The sequence below is a fragment of the Notolepis coatsorum genome (assembly GCF_963971535.1).
Source record: "Notolepis coatsorum genome assembly, chromosome: 17".
Taxonomy (NCBI): domain Eukaryota; kingdom Metazoa; phylum Chordata; class Actinopteri; order Aulopiformes; family Paralepididae; genus Notolepis; species Notolepis coatsorum.
In genome coordinates, this window is record NC_140181.1 from 10,622,948 (window position 1) to 10,646,505 (window position 23,558).

At 44.5% G+C, this 23,558-nt stretch overlaps 1 protein-coding gene across 1 annotated transcript in view; it reads right to left on the bottom strand.

Annotated features, from left to right (window-relative positions):
• Positions 1 to 12,156, bottom strand: part of ada (adenosine deaminase) — a 75,185-nt gene extending 63,029 nt beyond the window's left edge. Inside the window, exon 1 of the mRNA XM_084334038.1 lies at positions 12,056 to 12,156. Coding sequence (XP_084190164.1) covers positions 12,056 to 12,103 — 48 coding nt within the window. The 5' untranslated portion in view covers positions 12,104 to 12,156. The remainder of the gene's footprint in view (positions 1 to 12,055) is intronic.
• Positions 12,157 to 23,558: the final 11,402 nt, after the last annotated feature.

The window sequence follows — 23,558 nt, forward strand, 5'->3', positions numbered from 1 at the left end:
ATATTCACATATTCTGATAGTTTGATTTGCAGTTGGAAAATATGGTATTTGGAATTTTCATTTCCTGCAGTCTACTGGTCCCTGTATCAATAAATCAGTCAATCAACAAGAGAAGGAAACTAGACAATTACGCGGGGGAAATGATGTCTCCATTCCTTTAGTTTTTTAATGGACGACCTTGTTTGTACAGTACAACGAACATAAGTGTGGCATCCAACCAGAGTGCAAATGTGACAGTAAAGTGCAATAGTAATATACAATGTACAGGTGATTAAACTGGGTATAAAATATATAAATGAGTACTACTGAGTAATAGTGCTAATCAGATGTATGTACAGAGTTGTAGTATTAATATGAACAGTGGTATGAAGACACTATGGTGCACCGATATGAAAATTGGCCACCGATACCGATAGTTCAACTAACACAATCGGCCGATACCGATACCGATACCGATAATTGTGGCAAAAAATAAGTATTTTTAATTTTTTTTAATATTTTTTTTAATATTTTTTTTTTATATTTTTTTTATTTTTTTAATGAAACTACTGTATATTTGTATGTGTGTTTGTATTTGTAGGCCTCTTTACTTACTTAAAAAAGGAAACATCAAGAAATATGTTTATGGTATCACTGATCCCTCTCCCAGTATCGTCTGGCGGCCTGCAGAGGGATACTATTTTCTCAACCAGAGCTTTCAACCAATGCAATGGAACCATTCTGGCGGCCTGCAGCGGGATACTATTCTCTCAACCAGAGCTTTCAACCAATGCAATGGAACCATTTTGATTGACAGTCGATTCGGCCAATTACGCCACACCGCTAGCACCCACCTCCTGCTTACCACCAAGCGTTTATTCATTTTTCTACTTCGGGGCATGCCGCCATTGATCTGCTTGTGAGAATGCGAGTCAAACTCAGAACCACAACAAGCTAATAAGTTAGCTGCCCGGCAGTGCCCGCCGACCAGCGCGCTCCACAGGATGGCCAAACGAGACACAATGATTTTACTGCAACAAATGTTATAATAAAACAAAGCCTTTCTATACATTTGTCTGGTTGAAAACTTTATTAACAGATTGCAGAATGTGTAGTTGGGTACGGAATGAGCAACGGAATGTAACCGAGCTATGCACGGCTTGCTTGCTACTGTATCTTCGGGTAAATACTATGCTGATGTAATTGAACGTGTAACTAACTATAATAACGTTAATGCCACAAAACGAATGTTTGTGTCATTTTAACAGCAGATACTTTCTTAAATGCCATCCTCCCGACAGAGCGGTGTTGATGGGGAGCTCTGATGGATTCGCTTGGTTGTGTTATTACATTAGCATTGAACAGCTAACCGAAAGCTAGGGTTAACTAATGTTAAAGGTTTAGCCATAACGTTACGTTGGCTAAAGTTGGGGCTATTCTTAATCCAGTAATAATGGCTGCAGACCTGCAAGCAAAGTACAGCAAGTTGGCAAAGGAGTATTCCAACGTAAATCACATTTTCACCAGTAACGTTAGTCGTCTGCCTCCCGGCTATGAACGGACTCGGAGTAATGCCTTGCTGCTATGGGTAATAATAATATGCTGATGTTATTGTCCGTGTAACACTAACTATATAACGTTAATGCCACAAAACGAATGCCTTGTTAATCATAAATAGTAACTTTGATGCAGTAGCTTGTGTGTGTGTGGGGCGGACGGCGGGCGTTGTGCAGGTAGGTCGCGAGTGAACTTTTTTTTTTTTTGCCTTTTGACGCTACACAAATGGATGGTTAGTTATCGGCGACTGCTATCGGCACATTTGAGCTTATCGGCCGATAGGCCGATAGCAGTCAACAAGGCACTTATCGGCCGATACCGATACCCGACCGATATATCGGTGCACCCCTATATGGTAGTAGTAAGTCATACTGGCCAGCAGTGTAACTAGTACGGGATATGTACAGATATAGATAGTGATATACAGATATGTAAAAAGGTTTATATGCAGGTATGTACAATACAAACAGATGTGAATGGATAATAATAATAATAACTATTTATATAGCACCTTTCATACATGGATTGCAGCTGACATAATAAAAGCAATGCATAAAGTGCAGACATAATAGGTATAAAAGACAATAAAAGTAGTGCAGACATAAGAATAGGCATACAATAAGTACAGTGTTGCTCGAAAGCTATCATACAGTTATACGAGTTATATGCAGGTGTATAAGTAGGTATATAGAAGGATTGTATACAGACAGATATGTATATATATATACGGTAAATATAAATAAACAAATGTACAGTATATATATACGGTATATACAGCACTATTGTACATGCTATCATACAGAGTTATATGGGTAGACTATAGTATGAGGTAGGTAGTTAGACAGTGAAGGCAGTAGGGCATAACAAAAAATATTGTTTGTTTCCTGTTGGTTGTCAGTTAAGGCCATGGGTAGGTAGGGAATTTATTTTATTTTATTTTTTATTTTATTCTTTCCCACTGCGACTATGGATAGGGAATTTCTTTATTTAATTAAAATGTTTACAACAACATGGATGCATGTACTCTGCCAGCATGTTTAATATCCATAATACTAAAGGTTTGACTAAGATTTCTATGAAACTTTATTGTAAAAAAAATAAAAGAATTCATTTTTTTAACTCATAAAATAAATTGGGTCGCACCTAAATCGGCAGGGTCGGTCGGCAACCGGAACCAAACCATTATTTTTGTTAGGCCCTATGACAAATAAGATTGTTCAATTACTTTATCTAAATCCAATCAATATTCCTAATGCCGTTTCAATGTAAGGTTATAAAAATAAACATATAAACATTCATATAATAATACAATAACCTAAATATACAGCTAAGCCCCATTGTATTCTGAAATGTAGACTTTAACAGTGTAGGCAACTAAGCCAATAGAAATAAGGTCTAACTTGTGAGTGCTTTGGCTCCTATAGGAGTCCTTGAGCTTTTAGTATCTTTTAGTATTACTGTTACGAAGGATCAGATTAAACCGAATATATATATTTATTGATTGATATATATTGCATAATATTTGTATATCGTTTGATATCCCTTGTGTATTCCTTGTACATATACACGGAATATCCCTTTAGCCTAGTACAGACCATAATATTTCGTTCTCCTATTGGACAGCGGTCCCTTGGGCGCCATTGCCATACCTCCAAGGTCTGGTTCAAAGTCACCGCCAAGGACTTGCCTGGACATGAACGGTTCTGCGCAAGGATATGAGACAGGAATAAAGCTGGTACTAGTTTGTTCACCTAACGTATAAATACGGCGCAGGTGAATACAGAAGTAGAGTTACCCAATAAGTTGAAGCCTCACCCACGATACAACGTGCGGTGAAGTATGGCCTGTTTGGCCCCAAATAGAGCATTGAGACCGCGTGCGAATTAATAACTGAAGTATCAGAGTTTAACGCTGTACCGTCGAGTTCGACCTATTCTATTAAGTCAGTAATAGTCTATTTATGTATAGTGTATTGTGCGGCTACCGTTCTACAGTGACCAGCATCACCAACGTTTCCTCGTACCAGCTAGAGTGCTTATCCAGGCTGGGCTGCTTACCCTGGCGCTTTCACCCGAGGAGCCCTAGACGAGGACCGTGTGGATCATGTACACTGGATAACCTACCGACGACCGCATAGCCCTTTTCGGCTGGATTATATTTGCTTTTGGTCCTGTAATTGATGGAGCGGAGAATCGCCTACACCCACAATTGTGTGGGATTTACCCTGTGAGGAGCCACGTCGAGCCCGCCTCTCAGAAGCCTGAGGCCGGCTAGCTTTCTTCCATGCGGAGCTGCATGCTACGGAGAACAGCTGTATTCGTCTGCGGATCAAGATATTATTGCACCGTCTCCTGTACTTGGAGTCTCTTTATCATCATTGACCCAGACTCTACTACCGACAAATCCTCTCCCCTTGCTGGCTTACGACCGGAGGGACCCTACCAGTATCTCCCGCTATATTACCAGAGTACCATAGATATAATTCCTAAGATTCAGGTTGTATTATTATCTCCTGTGTAATATGAGAATGGACATACGTTATTGATTTGCCTACGCACATTCCTTTGCCTTATAAGCGCATCCAAAGTAAAGTATATTATGTACTATCATTGCTGCTAATAAATACTTAAATCCAGTTTTGTGTGGAACCGAGTCATTGTGGGAAGTGTTCATCATAAGATACCTGTGTACTGTATGGCCAGTAGTAATGTACATAAGACAGTAGTGGTTTAATGATACCATACTTATCAATACAGTCAGGGAATTGTACCCCTCAGTTACAATTACGCTACATTTAATAATGTAATTTATCAGCTATCTGTGATAGGAGTGCAGAAGAATCACATATTAGTTGTTTCTCATGAGTGGGATTCAGCCAAACTGAGATAAGAGTGTTCTTCATTACTGGAAGAGATTCACTCGGAGGCGCTTTAACAATGGATCACTAGAAGGCTTGCCAGGGGCAAGGTCATCTCTTTAGACTGAGGAATTTAATACCAATACGTCAGTTGCTTGAAGATATGTGAATATAGCTAAGCTAAGAAAATGTAATCCAACCAAGGTGTTCTAATGTGCCAAGCACAGCCTATACATGCTCATTGACAGTGATGGGGATGCATGATGAGTAGCATGCTAGTAGCTTAAAGGGGAACTCCAACATTTTGGGAAATTAGCTTATTTAACATCTTCCCTGGAGTTAGACAAGAAGATACATACCTTTTTTGTCTCTGTGCGTGCATTTTAGCTTTGGGAATAGACGCTCCGTTAGCATAGCTTAGCTTCATCACTGGAAGTGAGGCAGGACAGTAGCCTTACAGTGCCTTACAGTGTATTGCAAGGTCTGACATTGACCAAATTTGATATGCATGACCTTGGTGGGCTCTAGGTCAACTCCTGAAAAGGGGGTCAATGTCAGACCTTGCAATCAAAAGTTAGGGGGCGCACTGAAATTATGGCAAGGGTTATTAGCCCCCTAACTTTTGATTGCAAAGTCTGACATTGACCCCCTTTTCAGGAGTTGACCTAGTTGCCCACCAAGGTCATGCATATCAAGTTTGGTCAATGTCAGACCTTGCAATACACTGTAAGGCACTGTAAGGCTACTGTCCTGCCTCACTTCCAGTGATGAAGCTAAGCTATGCTAACGGAGCGTCTATTCCCAAAGCTAAAATGCACGCACAGAGACAAAAAAGGTATGTATCTTCTTGTCTAACTCCAGGGAAGATGTTAAATAAGCTAATTTCCAAAAATGTTGGAGTTCCCCTTTAACTACATTTCACAGTTGCATGCTAGTAGTTTAACTACATTTTGCAGTAGCTTGCTAATAGTTCAAATCAATACACATTATATTTGAGTAGTTAATTACTTCCTTGACATTTTAGACATGTCACCTGGCTGCAGCCCCCCGCCCCCCCCCCCCTTAAACTACACCTCTGACTGGAACTACAGTTTTGGAATGGAATGAATTACATTATTATAATCTTTTTCTGGAGTGAAGCCCCTCAGACCAGCCCCTGCCTTCTCCTCTCTGACCAGCCCCTGCCTTCTCCTCTCTGACCAGCCCCTGCCTTCTCCTCTCTGACCAGCCCCTGCCTTCTCCTCTCTGACCAGCCCCTCTCTTCTCCTCTCTGACCAGCCCCTGCCCCCTCCTCTCTGACCAGCCCCTGCCTTCTCCTCTCTGACCAGCCCCTGCCTTCTCCTCTCTGACCAGCCCCTCTCTTCTCCTCTCTGACCAGCCCCTGCCCCCTCCTCTCTGACCAGCCCCTGCCTTCTCCTCTCTGACCAGCCCCTGCCTTCTCCTCTCTGACCAGCCCCTGCCTTCTCCTCTCTGACCAGCCCCTGCCTTCTCCTCTCTGACCAGCCCCTGCCCTCTCCCTGTCATACAGCATATTCCGCTCTGACGGGGAGGACCATTGTGATGGTAAAGTTGGTAGAAAGGTCTAAAAATGTGCCGCTTCAAGACGAACGGGTCGTAGGAGCCCGAATGTATTTAGTCTGTGTTGTTTATTTTGTTTTAATTGCTCACATGCATTTTGGTTTCTCTCAGGCCCTGTCCACACGAGGGTTTGGATTTAATATGACCGAAGTTTGAAAAAATAAAACTCCGTCCACACGGTGAACACATGTGAACAACCGTGTATAACTGCGTACTCACGGCAGAGCTGGGAACCCAGTAACCGATACATTTAGTACAATGCCAAAACAGTAGGCGGCGATGTTGTTCAGACATGAATGCCATTTCAACCAATCAGAAAAGGCTGTACACTCACTAAACTTCCTGTTGGGTCGCGATCTGCCATTAATTCACTGAAGAAGAAGAAGTAAACTTCCTGTTTAGAAGCACAGCTGGACTGGATCATTTTGCCAACGCAACATATTATTTTCAGCAAAGAAAGAAACTGCAATAAACAAACGGATACATTCACTGTGTTCTGCCTCTCATTTTGTTGATGAAACAAAACCATCAGCAACACAATTTACCACCAAGAGCGGATAGTTTAGTCTCACAAAAGACCGCTGGTGTTGTTAGCTACATGCTAATGTGAATGGCTATACCCATGTATAGTATATAGCTTAAATACTAACGTAATGTGGTAACGTTACCGATATGAAATGGATGTAAACGTTATTTAACACATTGCAGAATGGGTACAATACAATACGGCTCAATACAAACAATTGTTAAGGGGATGCAGTCTGGACTGGGTTCCTTATAACAATAACTTGACAACACATGAGTTTAGTTTAGCTGCAGCTACATGTTTTCTCTGAGCGTCAACAGACATCAGTTGATCACAACACTCTTCAACACAGACAATACGTTTCGAACAAAAGTTTGTTACAATCATTTTCATATAACGCTACTTGGGACAGCTCTGCTGTAAACACTGGTGTAGTTGGCTCTGCTATAATCTCTCTACCCCGCGGTCTGCCGTGAACATGGGGAATAATTGCGACAGCTCTGCTGTAAACACTGGGAATAACCTCGGTTGCTATGCCCACACGCAACTGCAAAACCGCACAACTCCACCCTGGCCACCGGTTTCAAAGACCGCGGTTGCAGTGTAGCAAATCCCCGGTTGTGTGTGGCCGAACAGTGCAACTGCGCACATACAATCATGGTTACATTAAACCCAGCGTTCGTGTGGACGGGGCCTCAGTTCCTGGCTCTACATGGCTCAACAAGGATTTTTGTATTTTTTAATATGCACTTTGTAATGGTGTATTTTGCAAAAATGTGTAATATTGTATCTTATAATACTGTGGATGTTAAGGGTATTATGATTTTTTTATACAGTTTTATGTAATGCTTTTTAGATCTTTGTGTGCTGGATAATGGTTTTAATATATTATATTATATATATTATATGTCTGGACCCCAGGAAGAGTAGTGTTCACCATGGTGAAGACTAATGGGGATCCAAAATAAACAATACACTTCCTGGTAATTAGCACCTGGGGGGTGTGGTGTCACTTTATTCTACCTGGTCACCTGCACAGAGCTGAGGGGAACACGGAGGGTTAGTGGGCTCCCATCATTTCTGTTGACCGTCATCACCCACGTCACATGATATCACATCATATCATTTAGTTTTTCCTGCCTTATTTCAATATAATTGTTTTGGGGGCGACAGTGGCTCAGGAGGTAGAGCGGTCGTCTGGTAATCGGGAAGGTTGTCCCGGGCAGCGTGTCGAAGTGTCCTCCTTGAGCAAGACACTTAACTTAACCCCTAATTGCTCCCGATGAGCAGGTCGGCACCTTGCATGGTCGCCTCCGCCGTCGGTGCGTGTGAATGTGTGAGTGAATGTGATGCATAAGTTGTAAAGTGCTTTGGATAAAAGGGATATATAAATGCACCATTTACCATTTGTCACTCTATTTTTGTTTAATATAATAATCAATAAACCCCCATAAAGGCATATGGACGTCACCATGGTTTTCTTTTGAACTTGTCACAATTAGGAGCCTTCTTAGCCTCTGAGCGGAATTGTCTTTGTTAGCAGTCGCTACGCAGTTTTTAACAGTGTTGCGTTGCCGATATCAAATCTGGTTGCACGCACGCTAATGACGCCACGTGCACGCACGCTCCCGGGCGTGCCTAATTGCCTCTACGAATGGAATGTAACACATTTCATTCTTATTTCAATATAATTGTTTGGGGGCGACAGTGGCTCAGGAGGTAGAGCGGTCGTCTGGTAATCGGGAAGGTTGTCCCGGGACGCGTCTATGCCAAATACAACGCTGTTCGGTTTCCGGGTTCCTCTGATTGGCCACGACGCCCACGTGACCCCGCGCTAGCACGCCCCCTTATCCACGCCTGCCGCTACGCCACGCCAAGCTCCTCTGTGTGTTGCAGCGCGCCCAGAGGTCCCTGTGTGTTCTCAACTTCCTCAATTTATACGCATGGAAGTATTGACTACGCCGTAACGAATCATTAAAAACATATACCGTTAACTGGAACATGTTGTTGCTTTACACATATGTTGGATTATGTAATTGGTTTGTCATGACAAACCAATACAATCGCAAATCGCTACTTTACATCAGGGTGAACGCTGTTGGTAACACCACCCACTTCAATGACAGAGCTCTTGACTCAGAGTGGCGTTGCGCGTGATGCGCGACAATATTATAAAATACAATATTATAAAGCACTTAGCAGCACTTAGCACTTTAAGCTTACCAGAACTTTAGCACGCGGAGGCGGAAACAGGCTTCGACAGCGACTTTAGAAGCGGCTGATTAAACAAGACGAAAGCGAAATACGAAAGTGAAAGTCAAGTCGTCGCCACTCATAGCAAATATGAGAGCTCTGTAGCGATTTTATGACAAACCAATTACATAATCCAACATATGTGTAAAGAAACAACATATTCCAGTTAGCGGTATTTTTTTAATGATTCGTTACGGCGTAGTCAATACTTCCATGCGTATAAATTGAGGAAGCTGAGAACAAATTGAGGAAGCTGAGAACACACAGGGACCTCTGCCGCTCTCTGCCGCGCGCTGCAACACACAGAGGAGCTTGGCGCGGCGTAGCGGCAGGCGTGGATAAGGGGGGCGTGCTAGCGCGGGGTCACGTGGGCGTCGTGGCCAATCAGAGGAACCCCGGAAACCGAACAGCGTTGTATTTGGCAGAGACGCCGCCCCGGGCAGCGTGTCGAAGTGTCCTCCTTGAGCAAGACACTTAACCCCTAACTGCTCCCGATGAGCAGGTCGGCACCTTGCATGGCCGCCTCCACCGTGCAACCTGTCCGTCCCATGAGCAACGCATCACTGGTTTTTAATCTGCGTCCAGTTTTGCAAGTTTCCGTTTGTTGCACTTTTGTAAAGAACCCAGATATTTTGGCTCTTTGGGTTTCTGCTCCGTCTGCACGGGATAGCCTGCAAGACGAGCTTAAACTACAGGATACATTAACTCTAAATGAATTCAAAACATATGAAGACCATGGAATCTGAGACCATAGGAAACTGTAAATTAAAGTGAGACTTTCAATTGAGTGGTATCTTTTGCAATCATGTCTCTTCAGTTTGTGCTATATCCTATAGGTTATAATAATGTTGTCTCACATTGCAGATGTTATTTAGATGAGAAAATAAAAAACTACTTAACTTCCAGCATGTTTCCTAACCTACAATCAAAGTGCACGGAGCATGTTTTCTAAACAATCAAAGTGCACGGAGCTGGGCTGACTCGTCTGCATGGGAAGGTTGAGGACAGAGGATGGGAGGACCTGATCCGATACGTTATCAAAACACCAATGAATATTTGATGAGTGTCTCCCTGCAGTCCTCACTAAGGTAGGAGACCATATCATCATTCAGTCCATTGCTGCTCAGAATGACCAGTCAGTGTAATAGAATGAATGAAGCCATGTTTGAGAACATATCTCTCTGTCTCTCTCTCTCTGTTTGTCTATCTCTCTCTGTCTTTCTGTTTGTCTGTGTGTGTGTGTGTCTCTCTCTCTCTCTGTCTTTCTGTTTGTCTGTGTCTCTCTCTCTCTGTCTGTGTGTCTCACTCTCTCTCTCTGTTTGTCTGTGTGTCTCACTCTCTCTCTCTGTTTGTCTGTGTGTCTCTCTCTCTCTCTCTCTCTCTCTCTCTGTTTGTCTGTCTCTCTCTCTCTGTGTTTGTCTGTGTCTCTCTCTCTCTCTGTCTGTGTGTCTCACTCTCTCTCTCTCTGTCTGTCTCTCTCTCTCTCTCTCTGTCTGTGTGTCTCACTCTCTCTGTCTCTGTCTGTGTGTCTCTCTCTCTCTGTCTCTGTCTGTGTGTCTCTCTCTCTCTCCGTGTTTGTTTGTCTCTCTCTCTCTCTCTCTCTCTCTCCGTGTTTGTTTGTCTCTCTCTCTCTCTCTCTCTCTCTCTCTCTCTGTGTGTCTCACTCTCTCTCTGTTTGTCTGTGTGTGTCTCAGCTCTCTCTCTCCCTGGCTGTGTGTCTCTCTCTCTCTCTCTCTCTCTCTCTCTCTCCCTGTTTGTCTGTGTGTGTGTGTGTGTGTGTGTGTGTGTGTGTGTGTGTGTGTGTGTGTGTGTGTGTGTGTGTGTGTGTGTGTGTGTGTGTGTGTGTGTGTGTGTGTGTGTGTGTGTGTGTGTGTGTGTGTGTGTCTCTCTCAGTTCCCTTATCAGCTGTCAGCCATGATCACCGTGACTCCAAAGAGCACTGCCTGACTGGAGTGATTGTGTTCCTTACAGTGACCTATACTCCTGCACTGGTATGTTTCCCGCCCAAACTGATTCATAGGACAAAACATCTAGATTTCTATAGTATATCAGGATAATGAATGACATTATGAATTGAAAATGGGGGACCCTGATGTAAACAAGACAAACGTCTTTCTCTGGTCTGCATCCCCTTAACAATTGTGTGTATCGAGCCGTACTGTATTGTACCCCATTCTGCAATCTGTTAAATAAAGTTTAAAGTTCATTCATTCATTCATTCATTCATAAAGCCTACATTTTAATGTAACTTGACCATCACGATTGCAGCCTTAACTCTGATTGTAAATGTGATCTGAGTGACTGACTATCAATCTGCATGTTCCCACCCGGCTAACCCAACCCCCTCCAATGTACAGTAAATGTCCTAGCCCAGTAATACACAAGACCCTCTTCTTGGACCAAGTAAGGTTTCGTCGATAATCCAATGTACAGTTACCCCCCCCCCCCCCGCCTACCCATCTCCCCCCGCCACCACCTCCAATGTAGTTATGATTAATTGAAAATGGGGGACCCTGATGTAAACAAGACGAAAGTCTTTCTCTGGTCTGCAACCCCTTAACAATTGTGTGTATTGAGCTGTACTGTACCCATTCTGCAATCTGTTAATAAAATGTTCAATCAATCAATCAATAACTGCTGTATACACACACACACACACACAGGCCAACGGGAGCCAACCCAGCATCGTCAGGTGAATTTACATAACAATGCAACTGCACGCATGTGCCATATGCTGCCTAGCTATAGTGCAGAGTGTCACTATACTGGGACAGTGGCTCAATGTAATTGAGAAGAGCAACCTATTGATCCGGAGTCAAGTCAGGCATTGAGGTCTAACACTCCTCGATCAATAGTTCCTCTGTTTTTTTTTTTTTTTTTTTGCATCTGCCAATCCAACCTCAAAAGTATCTCGCCAATAAGATCCAGTAACAGAGGTACCGATGTGGTACTACTATCTGTATTAAACCAGTTTACATTGTGTTTGTGTCCCGCCGTGACATCCTACACAGTACGTAGCCTCTACAATAATAATATGAAACAGAAACACCGTTCAAACTGCAGACGGTGTGCTTCCTTGTTTTCACACAAGTAACGAAATGAAAGAACAACAGCGGCAGGCAAACGGTGTATCAAAAAAATGAACTCATTTAATAAACAAGTGGTTTTTACCCGATCTACGAAAGAAGGGTTATTATTCTAACCGTCTCGCCTACTAATAATTCACTTCGGCTACTTGATCTATAAATGATTAATGGTCGTGGTGTTAGTTAGTTACACACCGATGATGATGATAATAAACCTACCTTTGGCTTGTTGAATGCCACTTGATGTCCACTGAAGTGTTCGGCCATGGTGGTAGTAGAGAAAACGCTCCGCTTGTCGGTGGATGATCCGCTCCTGATGATGGCACAGAGGAGGAGTGAGCTGCGGCACTGAGAGACGCGTCTCCCGGGGAGGACTCTGAGCGCGCCGCGCGTAATAACGGTCAAATACATCACGACTTGTTGCGGACACGCCTTTATTATCCCGAGCCAGTCCACCACCAGACAGAGACAACTGCCAGACGAGTGTCCACTGAGTGACCAGTGACCACTACTAAAGGGGCTAACTAACTCTACCTACCACATGTACAGACAGCAGCAAGTATAACAGGGTAGGATTAGCGAGCCATATGTTGCGAGAGGTTTACCGTTCAGCTAATGAAATGTAAGCCTTGTTTACGAAGCGTGCTGCTGAATGAATGAATGAATGAAAACTTTATTTAACAGATTGCAGAATGGGTACAATACAGTACGGCTCAATACATACAATTGTTAAGGGGATGCAGACCTGAGAAAGACGTTTGTCTTGTTTCCATCAGGGTCCCCCATTTTCAATTCATATAGACATATATGACATACATGACATACAGATAGTCAGTACTGCTACATCTATACATTTATGACATACCAGATTTGCAAATACAGTACTGTTTGTGATACAGAAGGAGTCAAGAAAAGGGAGTATATACATTTGACGTAGAAACTGTACATTGGAGGTTGGGTGGGGGGGGTTGGGTACATTGGGATATTGACAACCATACTGGGTAATTTACATTGGAGGTGGTTGGGGGGGGGGGGGGGGCGGGGGGCATACTGTATAAACAAGTAACACTGTACATTGAGGGGGGGGGGGGAGGAGACACTGTACAAACAAACACAATTGTACATTGAACTATTGACAAAACCATACTAGGTAAATGACTGTACATTGGAGGGGGTTGGAATGATTGGGTTAGGATATTTACAGGGGCCAGTGTTGAATTGCAGTCTCCCGTAGGTGTCCCTTGAGAGAGGTTTTGAAAGTGGGTAGTGATCCACATTCCTTTACAGCTTTGGGTAGGGCGTTCCACATTGATGTGGCATAATTGCGAAACGTGTTTAGTCCCTTATTTGAGCCGAATCTGGGTTTGACATGATTTGTGGAGCTCCCTCTGGTGTTGTGATCGTGGTATTCACTGACCTTTGGGAAGTATTTTGACATGTACATGGGTACCTTGGTCGTGTAGTGTATCTTGTAGACCAGGCCCATTGCAAGTTGTTGTACTCTGTCGTCTACTCTAAGCCATCCTAGGTTGTCGAAGTGGGCAGGGGTGAGGTGGGTTCTAGGAGTAAGGTCAAGCAGTAGTCTGACCAGTTTGTTTTGAGATGTTTGTAATTTTGTTTTTAGCGCCTTTGAGGTGCTTTGGTACCATGAGGTGCAAGCATAGTCGTAGTACCCCTGAATGAGTGCTCCTGCCAGAGTCTTCAGGGTGTTCTTGTTTACCAGAGAGGAGATCCGGTACAAGAATCGAGTTCGTTGGTTGACTTTTTTTATTACATTGGATGCCATGAGGGCTGCTGTGGAGATGGGTTGCAAATAATAATTGATGTGATCATACTACAGGTGAACTAACTGGCTAGACATCTGATGATAGGTGTGTGTGTGTTGTAGGCAGGGGTGTAGCTGGAGATTCTGGGCCCCATGAAAGAATCTATTTGTGGGCCCCCCAATCCATGCGAGCGCGCAAGCTTAAAACATTTGGGGCATTTATTTATTGATAAACGCATACTATGATTTTTACCTAGTTACTTATACCTAAGTTAACTTATACATTAACTTACTTTAGGATAATAATAAAACCATATGAATAAAAAGATAAGTGTTCTCTGGAACCCCCCCCCCCCCCCAGTGCTTGATTGATTGATTGATTGAAAACTTTATTAACAGATTGCAGAATGGGTACAGTACAGTACAGCTCAATACATACAATTGTTAAGGGGATGCAGACCAGAGAAAGACTTTCGTCTTGTTTACATCAGGGTCCCCCATTTTCAATTCATCGTAACATATATGACATATGATACATGACATACAGATAGACAGTACTGCTACATCTATACATTTATGACATACCAGATTTGCAAATACAGTACTGTTTGTGATACAAAAATAGTCCAGAAAAAAGAGTATATACATTTGACGTAGAAACTGTACATTTGATTGGGTAGGAGTGGGGGGGAGGTTGGGTAGGAGGGGTGGGTGGGGGACACTGTACAACTGTACAAACAAAACTGTACATTGGAATATTGACAAGACCATACTTGGTAATTTACTGTACATTGGAGGGGGTTGTGTTAGGACATTTACAGGGGCCAGTTTCGAATTGCAGTCTCCCGTAGGTGTTTTTTGAGAGTTTTTGAAAGTGGGTAGTGATTCACATTCCTTTACAGCTTTGGGTAGGGCGTTCCACATTGATGTGGCATAATTGTGAAACGTGTTTAGTCCCTTGTTTGAGCCGAATCTGGGTTTAACATGATTTGTGGAGCTCCCTCTGGTGTTGTGATCGTGGTATTCACTGACCTTTGGGAAGTATTTTGACATGTACATGGGTACCTTGGTCGTGTAGTGTATCTTGTAGACCAGGCCCATTGCAAGTTGCTGTACTCTGTCGTCTACTCTAAGCCATCCTAGGTTGTCAAAGTGGGCAGGGGTGAGGTGGGTTCTAGGAGTAAGGTCAAGCAGTAGTCTGACCAGTTTGTTTTGAGATGTTTGTAATTTTGTTTTTAGCGCCTTTGAGGTGCTTTGGTACCATGAGGTGCAAGCATAGTCGTAGTACCCTTGAATGAGTGCTCCTGCCAGAGTCTTCAGGGTATTCTTGTTTACCAGTGAGGAGATCCGGTACAAGAATCGAGTTCGTTGGTTGACTTTTTTTTATTACATTGGATGCCATTTTGTCACAGGAAAGATTTGCCTCTAGGATGGAACCCAGGTAGGTAATATCTTCTTTCCTTGTGACAATATTGTCACCCACTGTAACTGAGAAGCCGTCGGTCTTGCTGAGTTTGTTATTTGAACCGAAGAGAATGGACTCTGTTTTGCCCATGTGTAATGATAGTTTGTTATCAGCGAGCCATATGCAGATTTTGCCTAGTTCTGAGCTGAGGGTTTTTCCAACCTGTAACTTGTTCTTGTCAGAGACCAGCAGGGCTGAGTCGTCCGCAAACAGGAACCAGTTGCAGTCACAAGCTGACGACATGTCATTTGCATAAATTAGGAACAGTAGCGGACCTAGTATGCTTCCTTGTGGAACACCACAGCTTACTGTGAGGGGGGGGGGGGGGATAGGGTACCGTTTACCTCCACCATCTGCTCTCTCCCGTCCAGGTAGGATTGCATCCAGCTCACTGATAGATAGACTATCAAAACCAATTGCTTTTAGCTTGTCAATCAGAATGGTGTGATTGACAGTGTCGAAGGCCTTTTGTAGGTCCAGCATGACCATGCCGCAGTATTTGCCCGCGTCCACCTCTTGTTTGATGTGGTCGTTTAAATAGAGAAGGCATGTGTCAGTGGAGTGGGATGTTCTGAAGCCAGATTGGAATTCGTAGATTAGATTTTTTTCCGCAAGGTATTTTTCGACCTGTTCGTATACAATTTTTTCCATGACTTTCGAGATGGAGGTAAGGATAGAAACAGGGCGGTAGTTGCCTGGGTCTAATTTACTGCCTTTTTTGTGCAGAGGGGTCACTCTCGCAATTTTGAAGTCCTTGGGGACGTGTCCCTGTTTTATGGAGAGGTTTATTATGTGTGTGATGACTGGGGTGATGGCGGCTGCTGAGTCTCTGAGGAATTTGGAGGGGATGTTGTCATGGCCAGTGGCCTTGTTAGGTTGGAGGGCGCTCAGTTTTTTGAGTACCTCATCTGTTGTTACCATTTCCAGTTTGAAGTCGTCTTTGTGGACCCCTAGGTTCTTGTAGTATGCTACTATGTGTTCTACCCCATAATGCCCTGAGTGGGAGGGTAGTTTATTTACCAGTGTTGTGGCTATGTTTGTGAAGAAACTATTTCCAGCTTTTCTGTGATGAGCGTGTTGTCCGTCTTTATGTTTATGTTTGAGAATCTGGTTTTAAGTTTTTTACTGCAGCCTAGTTGGTTATTGAGTCATTTCCAAAGTTCACGTGGTTTGTTTTTGTTTTCCTCGGTTTTGTCATTGATGAAATTCTTTTTTTGCTGTTTTGATCATGGAGTTTACATCATTTCTTAGGCTACGTTTAGACGAGCGTTTTGTGAACAGAAACCGCAAAAGTCGTCTTGCGGTTTCACTTTTAATTTTACGCTTAGACGAGCGTTTTGGGGTGGAATTCTCCGTGCAGACGACGCTGTAACGACGGAGCCCCGCTGTCACACGATTGGCGCATATGTCACATGACGTGCTGTGAAGACCCGCCCTACTCTGCCTCTGATTCGCAGACTGTGGATGGGGAATGTGATTGGACCAAAGCAGAGTCACTCACAGACAGTGGGTCCACTCACGCCGCGGGACAGATTCTTGTGTATTTAACCCTTTCACTGCCACACAACAGCCTTGTTGATAGTAAAGGGTTAACCTTCTGTCGTGTGGCAGTGAAAGGGTTAAAAGTACTGCCAATGTAGCCTTCAGGTGATCTCCGTTGATAGTCAGACATACTTGCTTTGTTTACGTCTCGGCTACTGGCGCATACCTGCTACCTGTGACGTAAGCAGTACGCGCGACCAGAGCTGTGACAACCCTTTCGTCATCGTTTTAACAGATTTATACGGTTTGACAGTTTAGACGAGAGCGCAAAGCTTTTGCGTTTCTAGGAATTCCACCCTGGAAGGTAGTCTCACTTTTTTGCGGTTTCACCCCGTAAAAACGCTGTTTCCGTATAAACGAAAGGCACATCCGAAAAAATATTTTTGCGGATTCACCTGCTAGCGTTTCTGTCTAAACGGGGCCTTAGTCTGTTTCTTTCCAGTTTGAGTTCAGTCACGTGGGCTTGGAGTTCACTGCTCGTGCTTATGGTAAGCTTTGACTGACTTTTACGAAACTCAGAGCATTTTTTGTCTCTGGTTTTCATAGCGGTCAGTATTTCAGTGTGCATCCACGGCTCCGAGCGATTTTTTACCCTGGTGGTTCTTAGGGGGGCCATGTTGTTTAGTATCGTTGAAAATTTGGTTTTGAAGCCAAGCCATGTTTCTTCAACATGCTGGGCCCTTAGAATCATCCTACCCCCCCCCCCCCCCCCCCCAGCTACTCCCCTGGTTGTAGGTCTATGGGGGGAGGGGGGGTCCTTCCTTATTATTACGACCTGACCTGTGTTCTTGCAGTTCAGGACGCGAGAATCTGCATTAACTGTCTCAGATCTCCTCACGTGTGATGATGCTTGAGTGTCACAACAATCACCAACAGTTACACCCGGCGAAACTGCACGAGTCTCGTTCCACTTCTCTACAGGTTTCCCAGCTCAGTTAGCACCACCTTCTGGATGCAGCCCCTCTCTGTTTAGCCACAGTCCTAGTGTTGGTAGCAAGCAGAGGTGGAAAGTAACTCATTATAGACTCTAGTTACTGTAACAAAGTAGATTTTTTTTTTTTTTCTTTTTGTAACAATTGTTTTGAGTAGTTTTAAAAGCCTGTGCTTTTGCTTCCGTTTGTCATAAGACTATGGTCTTGGTCTGGAACCATGGATAAGTCTATGGCAAACGGTGCATTTATAATTTTATATATATTACACTTTGTTCCTCACATTTTACCCATTCACTCACACACCGATGACGGAGGCGACCATGCAAAGTGCCAACCTGCTCATCGGGAGCAGTTAGGCGTTAAGTAGTGTCTTGCTCAAGGACACTTCAACACGGTTCCCGGGAGGAGCGAGAATCTAACCAAGAACCTTCCAATCACCAGATGACCACTGTACCTCCTGAGCCACTGTCACCCCCAAGTCAAGTCAAGTCAACTTTATTTATGAAGCATGTTTAAAAACAAAGTACTGTACAAGGCCTTAAAACTAACACAATTACAATACGGTAGAGATATAAAGATCAGTACATAGAGACAAATACACTAGTTACAATATGAATGCTTCCTTGGGTCAATTTTCTGCTCCCAGCAGTTGGAATGAGATGCAAAAGACATGGACAAATTGACCCCCCTCACTACTTTTAACACTTTCAGTGCCAGGCCGTGTTTTCCTTTTTACCCCGTTGATGCCACGGTCCACGGCCCATGTAACGCTAATATCGCCTAATCTATGTTTTAAATTATTCTATGTGTCTAATCTGCCCATCGCTTATCAAATAATAATTTTCCAGTCAACATTGGCAAAGCAGATTGTGTTTTTATCGCTTCATTTCCTTTTTATAGCATTTTGAAAACCACTCGGTTTCGAAGAATAAACAACACATCCCATGATAATCGCCTTTTACTGGAATATTCCAGAACGTTATCATTTGTCGGTCTATTTATGAATCGTTTTCAAATAAACTCTAGATGGTCGATAGTATATGTGTGATAATCGCTGCTATTATTTCCTCATGGCTTTTACAGTGAAACAGCCATATCATATATAGTGGAAACGCTTATATCTCCATGAAAACAAGTCTGATTATCCTAACACTGATAACATAGATTCCTTACCTGACATCAGATGGTATCCAAATGGTATATTCCAATTCCTGATCACCATTCGAAAAAATCGATAAGTATATTGATCCAACGTGTGTACAGTATAACCCATGATCGCCGCGGCTCAGATGCTCCAGAATGAACTCTGGTAACTCCGGCTGCATCAGTGGACTGGAAAATGTGGACTGGAATATATTTTTTCCCCATCCATTTTCATTGAGTCCATTCCAAAAGGGTGATTTACCATCTGGGAGACGATAGGGGGCGCTTTTTTCACATCTGATCGCCGGCGGCCCCTGGATCTCCAACGGTAGGCTCGCGTGATGCAATATGATTTCAGATCGCTAATAAAAAAATAAAAAATAAATCCTGAGAAAAGCCGTGACGTGGCTTTCAACGTCACAATCGTAAACCCGAGATTAGCCGTGAGTGGCGCTCAAAGTGTTAAGGACTGTTGTTTACACACACCTGCAACTGTCACCTTTTAACTGTTCTGCTTCATGTATGCCCCTTTGTAATTTTATTTGGTCGTTTGATTTAAATTATTTCCCCGTTACCCTTCGAGGGGACCTTTTGTCCTCTCATCAGGCCATCATTGAAAATAAGAATTTGTTCTCAACTGACCTGCCTGGTTAAATAAAGTAAAATATATATATACACAAGCAGCACAAACCCACTAAGAATCAAACGCTATAGTGAAAAGAAGTATGTTTTAAGCGGAGACTCGAATGACTCGACGGATGGGGCGAGTCCGATGGAAGAGGGATGCATGTCACAATATGGTGTGGTGGGATAGGACAAGATGAAGGCAGGTAGCGAGTCCAAGGGTTTTTAATAAACATAAATAACAAAACGGAAGGGTACAAAACTACTAATAACAAAAACTCAGTAAAAACTGGAAGAGGGGGGGGGGGGTAGACGCAATAACTAACTCTATATACAAATCAGAACATCTAACACGGGAACCACTTACTTGAAATAAGGACCAAAACATGGAACGTGCAACAACGACAGAGACAATGAACAGGCAACAAGGAACTCAAATACACAGTGTAACTGAGGGGTACAATTCCCTGACTGTATTGATAAGTATGGTATCATTAAACCACTACCGCTTTATGTACTTTAATTACTGGCCATACAGTACACGATATCTAAGTATGATGAACACTTTCCCACATATGAAATCAGGTCCACACAAAGGTAATAGTCAAATATTTAATATATAGCAAAAGGTACATATAATAATTACTTATTACATTTATGATTTGAATTGAATGCTCTTGTAAGGCAAATGAGTACTCGTATGCAAATCAACACTGAATGTCCAATCTCTGGTTACACAGGAAGCAAGTATACAACCTGGCTCTTAGGGGATTATAGCGATGGTCACTTAATGATTATAGCTGGATAATATACTGAAGGGGTCCCGCCGGTTGTAAGCCAGTAGGGGGGGTAGGAGAGCCGTCGGCTGTATCCCGTCTGGTCAACGATTTCCAGGGAGAATTCAGGTACAGAAAACAGTGCCCGTGGAACCTTGATCCACAGATGAATACACTTGGGCTCTCTTGTAGACGATAGCTGTAGCTGTCGCTGTCGGTCCACAACGAAGAAGAAGCGAGGCGACCTCAGTCTGGTCTGAGCGCCGTCTCACCTTGGCTCCTCTCGGGGTAAATCCAACACTCACCGGTGTTGGCGATTATCCGCTCCACAAATCAAAGCACCAAAGCAAATAGATATTCCATGCCGTATAGGGCTCAGCAGTCGTCGGGGTAGGTAATCCAATGTGCAGGTCCACTCGTCCTCGCCCAGAACTCCTCGGATGAAAGCACCACGCGTGGTCTGCCCAGCCTGGTTAAGACTCTAGATAACGCGAGGAAACGATGGGGGTGCTGCTCACTTTAGAACTCTAACCGAACGATGCACCATACATAATAGACTATTATTACTTAATAGAAATACGGTGCCAAACTCTGGCAATTCAGCTATTAATTCGTACGAGGTCTCACTGCTATTCTAAGGCCAAACAGGCCGTACTACACCGCACGCGGTATCGTGGGGTGAGGCTTCACGTCTTGTTACTTAGTTGGGTAGAAGGGTAAAGGACTAAGAGGAATTCTACATTTCTTGCGCCATATTTATATGCACAGTGGACAAGTAGTGCCGCTCTGCTTTCGGTAGCCGTATTCCTGCGCGGAGCTGAGGCTAGTAAAGGCATGTCTCGTCGGTACCTTTGAACTTGAACGCCAGGGGCTTGTCCCTGGCGCCTGGTCCTTTTGTCCAATAAGAGAATGAACTATTATGGGCTGTAGTAGAATAAAGGGATATTCAGTGTATATGTACAAGGAATATACAAGGGATATCAAACGATATACAAATACTATTAAATATATATCCATAAATAAATATATATATTCGGTTTAATCTGATCCTTCACAACAGCCGCCCCCTAATTAGTCCCACCTAATTAGCTAAGCAGAGACAGATTAACCGCACTGTCCACTACTCAATGTCCGCTGTAAGGGTCAGTCAACTCACAAAGTCATAGGGTCATGGTCGTCATCAATAGTATCAGGGAGCCTTGGCAGTTCTATTAGCCTCGCCACGGGTCGGGTGTAAATCCGTCCTTGGACGAGCACTTCAGCTGCTCGGACCTTTCCATCGGCACCGGTGATCACTTTGCTTACGCGGCCAGCCGGCCACATAGCTCTGGGTAGTGACTGGTCGATGATCATGACGACTGTTCCTTCTGTCAAATTGTCTCTCTCTTTTACCCACTTCTGGCGGGTCTGTAGAGACGGTAGGTAGTGGAGTAGGAAGCTGTTCCAAAACTTATCAGCCAGTACTTGACTGTACCTCCACATTCTTCGGCCGTTCGCTTCTTCAGGCCTGTACATTGTCTGTGGTAGCGCGGGGTCCAGCCGCCCCATCAAGAGGGTGTTGGGGGTGACTGGGTCGACATCTGCTACATCACTTGAGACGTAACCGAGGGGCTTTGAGTTCAATACTCCCTCGATCTCCGTGAGGACTGTCATTAGGACTTCTTCCGCCACAGTCTGGGCCCCAAGCACGGCGTACAGGGCTGTCTTTATGGAACGTACTTCTCGTTCCCAGGTTCCACCGAAGTGAGGTGCGTTCGGGGGATTAAACTGGAAGTCAATCTGGGATGGAGCGAGGTGGGTCTTAAGTTCTGGGCCCATAGCTTGGAAGCTCTCTCTCAGCTCTCTTTCTCCGCCTTTGAAGTTTGTCCCGTGATCGGACAACAATGTAGACGGTTTTCCTTTCCGTGATGTGAATCTTCGGAAGGCCATAAGGAATGAGTCTGTGCTCATGGTTGGAAGGAGTTCGATATGTATCGCTCTGGTGGTCATGCATTTGAATACAATACCCCACCGCTTCTCGGTTCCTCTTCCTCTCTTTATATACAGCGGGCCAAAACAGTCCATACCGGTGGAGTGGAAGGGCTTGTCGCCGAGTCGGAGGCGACAGGGAGGTAGGTCAGCCATCCGGGGTATACTGGGCTGCGCGCGCCACTTACGGCAGTCTAGACAGGTTCGCTGGAAGTGCCGCACTGCTTCTCTCCCTTGCAGTATCCAATAACGACGTCTGATCTCCGCGAAGACTCTCTCTGCCCCTGCGTGGTGCACATCCTCGTCGTATTTCTTTATGATCAGCTCTGTGACCTTGTGTCGGCTGTTCAAGACTATCGGGTACTTAACGTCATCCGGTAGGTCTGGGGCTCTCCGCAGACGACCACCCACTCTGATGAGATTATGGGCGTTGCTCTCGGGGGCCAGGTGAAGCAGTCTGCTGTCTGATGGGACGGGCTTTGCTCCCTGTAGACAAGCTAGCTCATCGGGGAACGAGTCTCTCTGGGCTCGTTGTAGTAGAAGGAGTTCTGCTTCTTCGTAGTCAGCTGCTGAAATGTCAGTTGTGGGCTGAACCTCTGGGTGGTGCCACAGAAATGTCTTTAGCTGTGCACCCTCTAGGGTGAGGCAATAGTCTAGAACCGGGTCTGTGGGGACGAGTGTGTGTGTCAACCCACAGAACATAGGTTTCTTGTTCTCTGCCTCCTCTTTGCTCGCCTCCCGTGGGGTGGGTGTAGGCCACTCTTCTTCGGGGAGCTTGAGGAACTCTGGCCCGTCACTGTAGAGGTTGGGACGGGTGAGGTCATCCAGGGACATTCCCCGGGTGATGACGTCAGCTGGGTTGTGTTTGGTGTCCACATACCGCCAGCTGGTTACTTCTGTCAACTCTTGAATCTCGGTGACTCTGACTCCCACGAAGACCTTGTATCTGCACGAATCAGACCGGATCCATGTGAGTACGGTCGTGGAGTCTGACCACAAGATTGTTCTTTGCACCGGAATGGTGAGTTCACGTTGGATTAACGTGGCGAGCTGCGCTCCTGCTAGGGCTGCGCAGAGCTCTAGGCGCGGGATAGATTGTTGCTTGCGTGGGGCTATTCTTGAGCGAGCCAGGATGAAAGCAGTATGTATTTCTCCTCCCTCCTCTTGGGCACGCAAGTAAGCCACCGAACCGTAGGCTACTTCGGAGGCGTCGCTGAATACGTGCAGGTCGATCTTGCATGTCTCTGGCCTCACTGTGGGTGGGAAGTAGCTGCGGCGTATATTAACACCGGGGAGTGAGCGGAGTTCCGTCTCCCACTCTCTCCATGTGGATGCAAGGTGTTCGGGTATGGGATCGTCCCAGCCCTGGTCTTTGTCCCATAGCGCTCTTACAATCATCTTTGCCCGGGTGGTGTAAGGTAGAATACATCCCAACGGGTCATATTGTCTGGCGAGTGTTCTGTATACACTCCGTCTGGTGGTCGGTATTGCCGTCGACCTTCCCTGC